This window comes from Folsomia candida, unplaced genomic scaffold (genome assembly GCF_002217175.1).
Source record: "Folsomia candida strain VU population unplaced genomic scaffold, ASM221717v1 Fcan01_Sc014, whole genome shotgun sequence".
In the NCBI taxonomy this organism is placed as follows: Eukaryota; Metazoa; Arthropoda; class Collembola; order Entomobryomorpha; family Isotomidae; genus Folsomia; species Folsomia candida.
Genome location: NW_019091206.1, coordinates 3,519,598 through 3,528,806, shown reverse-complemented (window position 1 = coordinate 3,528,806; position 9,209 = coordinate 3,519,598). Strand labels below are relative to the sequence as shown.

Genomic DNA, 9,209 nt, shown 5'->3' with positions numbered 1-9,209 from the left:
GAATGAAAATGATTGAATGTGAATGAAAATCGTCAGTCAAAAATCGGGATGACTGACTTTGGAATGAATACTAAATTTTGGACAGGTATGACTAAAATTTGGATTGGGATGAAATTTGCAAATGACACGATCTCCCGTTTGACAGAGATGATTTCATCCGAAGAGGAGAAAACACGCAGAAAAGTCCGAAAGTCTAAAATCTGTCGACTTTACGGCACATTTTCTCCTCTTCGGATGCAAATATCTTGATCAAACTAGCCCATCGGGAGATCGCATCTTTTCCTAATTTCATCCTAATTAAATTTATGATTGATTTCCACTAATTTGCTCAAAGTCTGAATTCTTACCTCCATTGCAAGAATCGGAAACCAAAATAAATAAGAAAATGTTTTTTTCTTCACAAAAAATGAGCAACTTTAACGCCTGATAACGTCAATTTATGAAGATTTACATAAACATGGATTCATTCCAGATAAATCCATTTCAGTAAAATCCCCATCAAAATTTGTTGAATGTTGTAGAAAAAAGATGAACAATTTTAAGATTTTTTCCTCACTTTACAACGTTTGAGACACAAAAGTAGAAAAATTTGGAAAAATATTAAAATTAAAATAATTTGGAAAAATTAAAAATAAAATTTGGAAAGCGATGCATTAAATCCAATTAAGTAGAGAAGTAAGATGTATTTTTAGTTTTTTGCACAGTGCTAATTAATTAAGTACTCATTTATTCTTTAATTTGTTAATTAATTAACTTTCTATTTATTTAATAATACCAACATCTACTTAAAATATTGGATCTACCTCCATGAAAAAATCACCAAAATTGACGCCGCCGCCGCTTTCGAAAATTAACCTCCGACGCCGACGACGACGACGCGTTGTGATTGTGGAGCCGGATGGTATGCATAATCGATGCATAAATGATAAGAACTTTTGAGTGGTTATCATTTATAAATGTTTTGAATTGTTTTTTCGCAAGTCAGTAATTAATTAATTAACTCATTTATTCTTTAATTTATTGATTAATCAACTTTCTACTTAATACATGACGACATTACTACTCGGATTATTCGACCCAGCATTACTACTCCACCCGTCATAATTAAATCCTCCCCCATGAAACTGGGCGTTATTATTGTAGTTGTGGTGATTCTGCTGCTGCTGGTAGTGGTGGTGGGGGTGGCCACTAATTTGGGGGTAATTTGGGGGTGGGTGTGGTAGTGCTTGTTGGATAAAATGGTCGTCACCCCCATAACCATATGGCGTCGCCACAGATGTCGCCACGACGCCGGGCGTTATGCCTCCCTGACTATTAACTTGTGGCGTTGAATGGTAATGATGGTTAGTCGTACACGCGGAATAGTTGAGGTTCAAGTTGACCTCAAAGTTGAAAATGTCCGACGGTTTAAACGTGTCTTGGGAATTGTTAAACGCGACGAAACTCCCGTTTCCGGTGGGATCTTGGTTAACAAAGTCGTGCTGCGTCGTGGTCGTGGTCGCCACGTGGTACCCACAACTGCAGTAGAAGTGGGGCTGATTGCACCCCGGGCAGAGGGACGACTGGGGCGATGGTTTTGTCGTTGTCGACATGGCGAATTCTTCAGGGTGGATTTGACTTTGGGGAGGGGGTGGATAGTACCAGTCTGGGAAGGGGGAGGTTTGCTGCTGGTGGTTGTGGGGTGGTAATTGTATTGATCAGGATTTATGGTGGGGGTGTTGGTGGGAAAAGTGAGATTTGGCTCGTTCTGTTGGGGGTGTGGCTGTTTTACGGAGGATCGGATACATTTCCGCACATCTGGAGGGGGTGGTGGTCGGATGTCGCCAGTTATGTAAACGGGTTCCTGTTAAGACAATCATTATTTTGTAAGTAATTGTTCGCCACCTCATAATTATAATTTCCCTAAGTAGATTTGCATGAAATTTCGAGTCATCCTCTTTCTCGCCCTATTTGTACGAATTCTCGACACTGTTGTTCCATTATGTATTTAGAATCAAGATAGGATCTCCCAATGGGCACGTTTGGGCGATACATTTGCATCCGTAGAGGAGAAAATGCGCAGTAAATTTAGAAAGTGTAAAATTTGTTAGCTTTAAGGCGCATTTTCTCCTCTTCGGATGCAAACAAACGTGCCCACTGGGAGATCGTGTCTTTCGCAAATTTCGTATGGGCAAATATTAATGGTGACCCTAAGTGACTGAGTGGTATACCCTAAAAACTAACCCCTACGGTTGACTGAATGCCCTTCCCTAACTTGCAAATAACCATCCTTATTTATCTTAAACTTTACCCTAATGTCTCAACATATTTTATTTAACTAAATTATACACACTAAATAAAAATAAATACAATTTACTCAAAGTAAGTTCCTCTTCTAAGATTTCCTCTCAGAAGAGGAAAAAAAGATGATAAACTTTGTGCAAAATTTACCCACCCGTTGGACATTTTACGTACATAACTTTGGACAAATTTTGCACAATGATTGGATAAATTTGACCTTTTGGTTATGTCATCCTCTTTTTTTTACTCAACCTTGAGTAAATTTTACTTATTTTTATTTGGCATGCATTTAAAGCCTCTCCAAAAAAATGGGAAGTACCCTCCCAATATTTCAGAAGGACCCTCCATGGAAAAGTACCTCTCAAAGCTATTTTTGAATTAGGATTTTGGTGGCAAACTACCTCTAAAAATAATGGACGTTATGATTTTCTAACTTTATATAAAAAAGCATATAATTTATTTACAATTATAATTGGTGCTTCCAGAAAAATATATTTTTAACAATTACATGGTAATTAAGGCTTTTGTGGACTTCGTAGGTCGTCCACGCTTCCTCTTGGTACCCAGTGGTACAGTTTTAGCTTCAGGACAAACATCGAAATATTCTTTTTTAATTGCCAGACCAAGTACATGTTTACAAATGTAGTTTTTAGAAAAACTTGGACATGTGCATGTCGATTTTTTCCAATCAGTGCAATCAAATCGAACTAACCATATTCTACTCATTGTAAATTTATAAGAATCGAAGGATCTCCATGAACGTTTTTCTGTTAGGCGGAGGAACTTATTTATGTCTTCCTCCTTAACTTTCGGTTGATTATTTGGCGTGACGAAGAAGGTGATTATATTCCCACAAGTGCGATATTTAACGTCAGGTTTGCTCTGCCCCCAATTGAAGGCATCAGTTTGGAGTCTCAGGGTCAAAGTCGGGAAAGTAGCAAAAACTTTAGACTCAGCGTGGATAGGATTTCTTTGATTGGACCAAGCGGATGATTGATTCAACATGAATTTAAAAAGCTGTGCCATTGGTAGTCGCTCTCTAAAAGTACCGTGCTGCTTAATCCATTTATTTGTTGCTTCCAAACCATTATTGGTACTAGGATACCCCATCGCCTTTCCTTCATGCCAACCAGCACGTTGATTTACATGCTCTTCCACGAAGTATGTATAAAAGTCGGTCATCAAAGCATTATATGCGTATTTTTTACACCATAAGCCGGCAGCGATCGCAAAATCTTCATCCGACTTCGCAAGTTGTAGTAGAGAAATGTCACCCCGAACGTCAAACCATAGTTTTTTGTCTTTAACTAACCCTCTTTTAAGATCAATGTTTTTTGTTAGATGAAACCAACAATAAACACGAGTAAACTCATCACCAAAAACATGGGTAAAAGCCTTGGTGATAGCCTCAGCTGCATCCGCGATTAATATAGTTGGTTGATAATTCATCCTTCCATTTTTTATGCTGTCGAACAGGAACTCGAAATCTTTGGACGTTTCACTACCACATGCAGCGATCCCTACGGGATGGAAGACCTTGTCCTTATCCGAAATACCGGCAACAAGTACGGGAAAACCCTCCCAGCAAAGCATGTATGTGGCATTGGAGTGCAGAGCCTTCGACAGTGTTGTCAAATCAAGTAGTCTTTCCGTTGAAATAAAAACTCCGAACCATTTATTAATGTAGTCCACTTTATAGTTAACCACGTAAGCTGTGTCAATGTCATTAGGCTCGTGTGATAACTTAATGCACTCGGCTTCAAGGGCTCCGAGTGAGACAATGGGTGGAGCTTCCTTTCCCCGGTACGTAGTAAGGAAATTAGTTAATTGAGATTTTAAAGGAGGTTCAATTCCGCTCCGCTGCAATGCGTTGATAATGGCATTTGGTTTCTTTGTTCCATTCTCTAACAGCTTAATGATTTCCGATTTCAATAGTTGTGGTAAACCTAGTTCAAGAACTTATTTTATATTCGGTAAGTTTAAATGTGTAAAACAATTTATCAATTACCAACCTCTGACTTTCTTCGGGATATGATCGTGTCCAGTTACTGTTTTCTCTACGTTAAAACTGGTGGAGGTCAATGAGAGTACAATTCTCCATTTAGAAGAACATGAAATTGAATTCTTGCATACAAATTTTAAAACTGTACTGTCCTTTGTTTGATATTGGTTTTGGTAAACCCACTCCTCCTTCGCTAAAATGAATTGCTTTGCATCGTCAATATTATTTAGCTCAGCAATATGTTCCCACACACTATTTTTTTTTGCTTTTTTTATTACTGGGCCGTCCGACTCAGAGGATGTATGATTATCAAAATTTAATGTTCTAGTAATGTCAGCCATTTTTTCACTTTTTTAAAGTTTTTTTTAAACTGGAGGATGTGAATTGACAGTCAAATTGTGAATGAATGTCGAGTTGTGAATGAACCTTCCAAGGTTGTTGAGTCAGAAAGGTAATAAGATCAACCACGGATAAGAAATTAACATAAAATTATGATATGCAAAATGAGAGGCTCGTTCCATTTAACTGGAGAGAAAATTTAGAGCATTTAGAGGTTGCTTTCCATTTAGGCTACTTCTTAAATATTTGGAGGGTAATTCCCATTGTTTTGGAGAGACATTAAATTACTTCCTTTTTATTTAGAGTGTTTGTAGTTCGTATGTTGGTTGATTTCTCCATGTAATTGTCAATTATTTCAATAGCTACATATTTGTGAGCATGTACACAATAATCCGACTAGCATACATTCGCAGAGATTTTAATATCTCCCATATTTAAAAAGATGTATGTACCTCTTGGGTTAAAACGTGGACCAGGGAGCCCAAAGAAATGCAAGCGAACACTTGTTGTTGCCTAATTTTTTATTAATTTAAGACCCAATTCTAAGAAATGGTTTTGATAAATGAGAATCGAGATGGAATTGCCTTAAAAATTATGTAAATTAACGATTTTTAACCCTGAGAACGTTAGGGTCGAGATTCATTTATTAGCTATTATTTTCGACCTGTTAGGGAAGGCCATTCAGTCCACCGTAGGGTTTACTTCTTAGGGTATCCCATTCAGTCACTTAGGGTCGCCATTAAATGTGACCCATTTCGTATTAGTTAAATTCGTTATCAATTAACGCCAATTGGCTCAAAAATCGGAGAGCATACGCTGCGTGACCTCCATTTTGAGAAAGTGGACGAGGCAAAATTTCATGCAAATTTCATAAATCTTTCCGTCAATAATGATTTTTTTTATTTCTTTCTGAATCGTACCTTTTTAATTTTCCTCGGTTTTCGGGTCGATTTCAAATTTCGAAAAGCAGGGCTCTTATTATTTCGACGACCCCCACCGACCCGGTGCGGTGTTGACCTTGAGCCTGGTACGCCCACGCCGTCCCCACAATTTTTGACGACTTTGATCCCCACGGTTTTCCGAACCTCGACGTTATTGTTCTTCACTTCGGGGCGGGGATGGTCGTGAACTCCTTTCGCCTAAGGAAACATTTCACATTTATTTACATTTCTTCAAAATTTATTACGATTTTCAAAATATTCTTAACAAAATTTCATAAATTATGAAAAACACATTTTTAATGCACAACTTTAGCGCCGTGTGGAAATAAACCGAATATGTTATTTAGAAAATACTAGGAACTTAGATTATTCTTTTCTAGAAATTTAATTGCATTTATTTAAAAGTTTCTTGGAAATGCATTTTTGAAAAAAAAACTCCTAAAAATTTCGAATAAAAAAAACTATGCAAAATAGATTTTTATAAGAAACATGTGAAATTTTAGCATGAGAATAAAGTGGATCTGGATTAATTCGAGTAATTAGTATTTTAGGTTGATAAAAGATTTAGCTACATAGATTTATGAATCTTTTTTTTTCATTAAAATTAATTAATTAAAAATTTCCTAGAAATATATTTTTCCCTAAGAATGTTCCCAAAATGTATTCCTTAATCTCGAAATATGCAGTGCAAAACTAGCTTAATTTCAAATTTCCTAAAGATAAATTTCCTAACTCGGTTTGAAATACGCCGCAAAACGTGCTTCATTTCATCCTTTCTACAAGAGGCATTTCCCATACATCGTCACAAGTGAAATTAAATTCTGGATGGATTTATGAAGCTTTAATTATTTTTTGAAAAATATTTGGATTTTTTTTTCAAAATATTTTAAACTTTTTTGAAATTCATGAAAAATACATTTTTAGAACAAAATGGTCAACTTCAGCGTCACATGAAAATAAAGTGTGTCCGGATTAATACGTTCAACCAATATTTCAGATGACTTAAATTTTCTGTTCCTGATTTTTTTTGTTTTCATTAAAACTAAATACCTACAAATCAATTTTAGAAAATTTCCGAAAATTGTTATAAAAATGGATGCCCTAAATTTTTGTAAACCGTAAAGAAATTAAGTATAGATGCGAATATGTAAACATTTGTGCGTTTCAAATTATGAACAGCATTTCTTCCCTAAAAATAAATCCTTCATAATTTCTTCAAAAGTACAGAAATTTCCTAAAAATAATCCCATTTCGAAATACACCACAAAACTGGATTAATTTCGTCCCTGAAAAAAAGTGCATTTCCCTTATGTTGTCACGAGTGAAATATTATAAAAAATTATGAGAAATTGAAAAATAAATTTTTACAACAAAATGGTCAACTTTGGCGTCACATGAAAATAATGTGGATGAAGTAAGATTAAGAAACAATATTTTATTTTAGATTCGAGGATAGCTGAAGCGACCGTTTAATATTTTCCTAATCACCTAAAATTTTCATAGAAATTTATTTCCTTAAAATTTCCTAAAAATAAATTCTCGTAAAATGTTTATAAAATAAATCCTCAACTTTAGTGTCGAAGAAAGTAAATAAATTGGAAAGAATAAACAGTATTTCTGAAAGTTTCTGAAATTCTGTTTATGAACTAATTTGTATTTTCTTTTAAATTAATTACCTAAAAATTTCTTGGAAATACATTTTCGAAAAACGTCATCAAATTGTAATGAAAAAGTTTTACCTAAATCTTGAACTTAAGCTAGATTTGTGTCCCAAATTGTACTAGAATTATGAATTAAATTTCTTAAAATAAATTCCTCAAACGTTCTTATAAATCAATTTCTTAAAAATAAATTTCCTACAGCCAAATTTCCTAACTCATCATTCCACTTCGAAACTGATAATGGAGGTCTCCCAACAGATTTTGACCAGACTAGTGCCAATCAATCACAAATTTAATTAGCATGAAATTTGCACTTCCCATTCTGAGAAAATCCCTCGAAAGAGGCATTTCCCGTAAGTCGTCACAATTTAAATTTAAACATTGATCGATTCATAAATCTGTTTTAATTATTATTTTTTAAATATTGTATTTTTTAAGTTATGAAAAATACATTTTTACAAAAAATGTTAAACCTTAACATCGTATGAAAATAAAATAGGTCTGCATTAATGCGACATACAAATATTTCAGGTTACTAAAACTTAACAATTCTAGTTTATTATTTTAATTGAAATTGAATTCCTAGAAATCAATTTTAGAAATATTTCCTAAAAATGTTATAAAAATGTATTCCTTAAATTTTTACAATCGTAAGGAAATTAAGTGGATGTGAATATGTTGACTAAACATAACTCAGATGTGCTTTTCAAATTATACTAAAATTATGAACTACAATTCTTCCCTAAAAATAAATTCCTCAAAATTTGTGAATTCGTTGTAATTATTTTTTCAAAATAAATTTAAATACATTTTAGAAAAATTTCCGAATTTTCTAACAATGTCACAAAAATGAATATTATAAATGTTTAACTTTAACGTCGTATGGCAATGAATTGAACTTGTTAATATTAAACAATATTTAAGATACAAAAAAGTTAGAACAAGTGAAATTCGACTGATTTTATTTTCAGTTAAATTAACTGCCAACAAATTTCTTGGAAATACATTTTCGAAAAATTTCCAAAGAATTAATTTCCTAACAATAAATTTCCTAGCTAATCTCATTTCGAAATACACCCAATTTCATTTCATCCCTCTCGTTTGGGAAAAGCTAATACTTCTACTAAAGCTAATTTACTTCTCCTACATATGTCGTTACGCACAAGTGAAATTATGGATTAATTTACGAATTTGTTTTAAATAAATTTCCTAAAAATATTTTCAAAATTTCCCAAAAATAAATTTCCTAAATCGTCTCATTACGAAAAACACATTTCATTTCATCCCTCTCACCTGGAAAAAGATGGCGTTTCCCGTATGTCGCCAGAAATGAGTGCATGGAAAACCTACATAATTTTTAAATTAATTCCCGTCTTATCCTCCGCCTTGATAAGACCTTATCAATCATCCCCACATTTTCCCTACTTACCCGAGTTTCCTTTGCACGCGATAAGTATAAGCGAGCCCCCGCCACACTTTGGATTTGGACAGGGTCTCCCCAACTGTTTTTTTCGCGCCTTGTCGCAAATCGCGGGGCGCAGGCGCAGCTCGCCGCACGCCGTGGGGCCGCCCAACTTGCACCTTTTCGAACACATGAGGACGCCCAAGCAGGATTTCTTCAAGATGTGAACGTTATGATTGTTCGTGTTCCGCATGGCCCAACCAGAACTGCGATTTTGGATTTTTTTAATTAAAATTTTTGCAAATTCTGCCTCAAAATAAGTTGATAATTAGATAGAATTATGTTTTTATTATCAAACTGGTAGTTCGATTTAGTACTAAACGGTAATAATAATTATCTCGAAAAGGGTGAACAAAAATGGTAACTAAATTCCCAACGTTTTCACCATTTTTTTACAGGATCAAAAAATTTCAACCCTTAATAATTATAAATTTTAGATTATTTGTCCAAAAAATTATTATTCAAAATCGTACCAATATCTATTACCAATTTTATTACCGAATTTTGCTCTAAAATTTTATTGC

The 9,209-nt window shown here is 34.3% G+C and overlaps 1 protein-coding gene across 1 annotated transcript; it reads right to left on the bottom strand.

The window, feature by feature from the left end:
- Nucleotides 1-808: 808 nt before the first annotated feature.
- Nucleotides 809-8,878, bottom strand: LOC118437568. Its single transcript, XM_035856705.1, has 4 exons — nt 8,653-8,878; nt 8,517-8,569; nt 5,542-5,760; nt 809-1,843 (listed from the first exon to the last, which is right to left on the bottom strand). Exons 1-4 carry the CDS (start codon nt 8,876-8,878, stop codon nt 1,373-1,375), a joined length of 969 nt encoding a protein of 322 aa, XP_035712598.1. The 3' UTR covers nt 809-1,372.
- Nucleotides 8,879-9,209: the final 331 nt, after the last annotated feature.

Bases quoted from the DNA above. Each gene is read 5' to 3' on its own strand.
- LOC118437568 (XM_035856705.1), bottom strand. From the start codon at position 8,878: ATGCGGAACACGAACAATCATAACGTTCACATCTTGAAGAAATCCTGC. The intron at 8,570-8,652 runs GTAAGTAGGGAA...AAAATTATGTAG, and splicing joins CGCGTGCAAAGGAAACTCGG to GTTTTCCATGCACTCATTTC. The intron at 5,761-8,516 runs GTGAGAGGGATG...ATGTTTCCTTAG, and splicing joins GAAACGCCATCTTTTTCCAG to GCGAAAGGAGTTCACGACCA.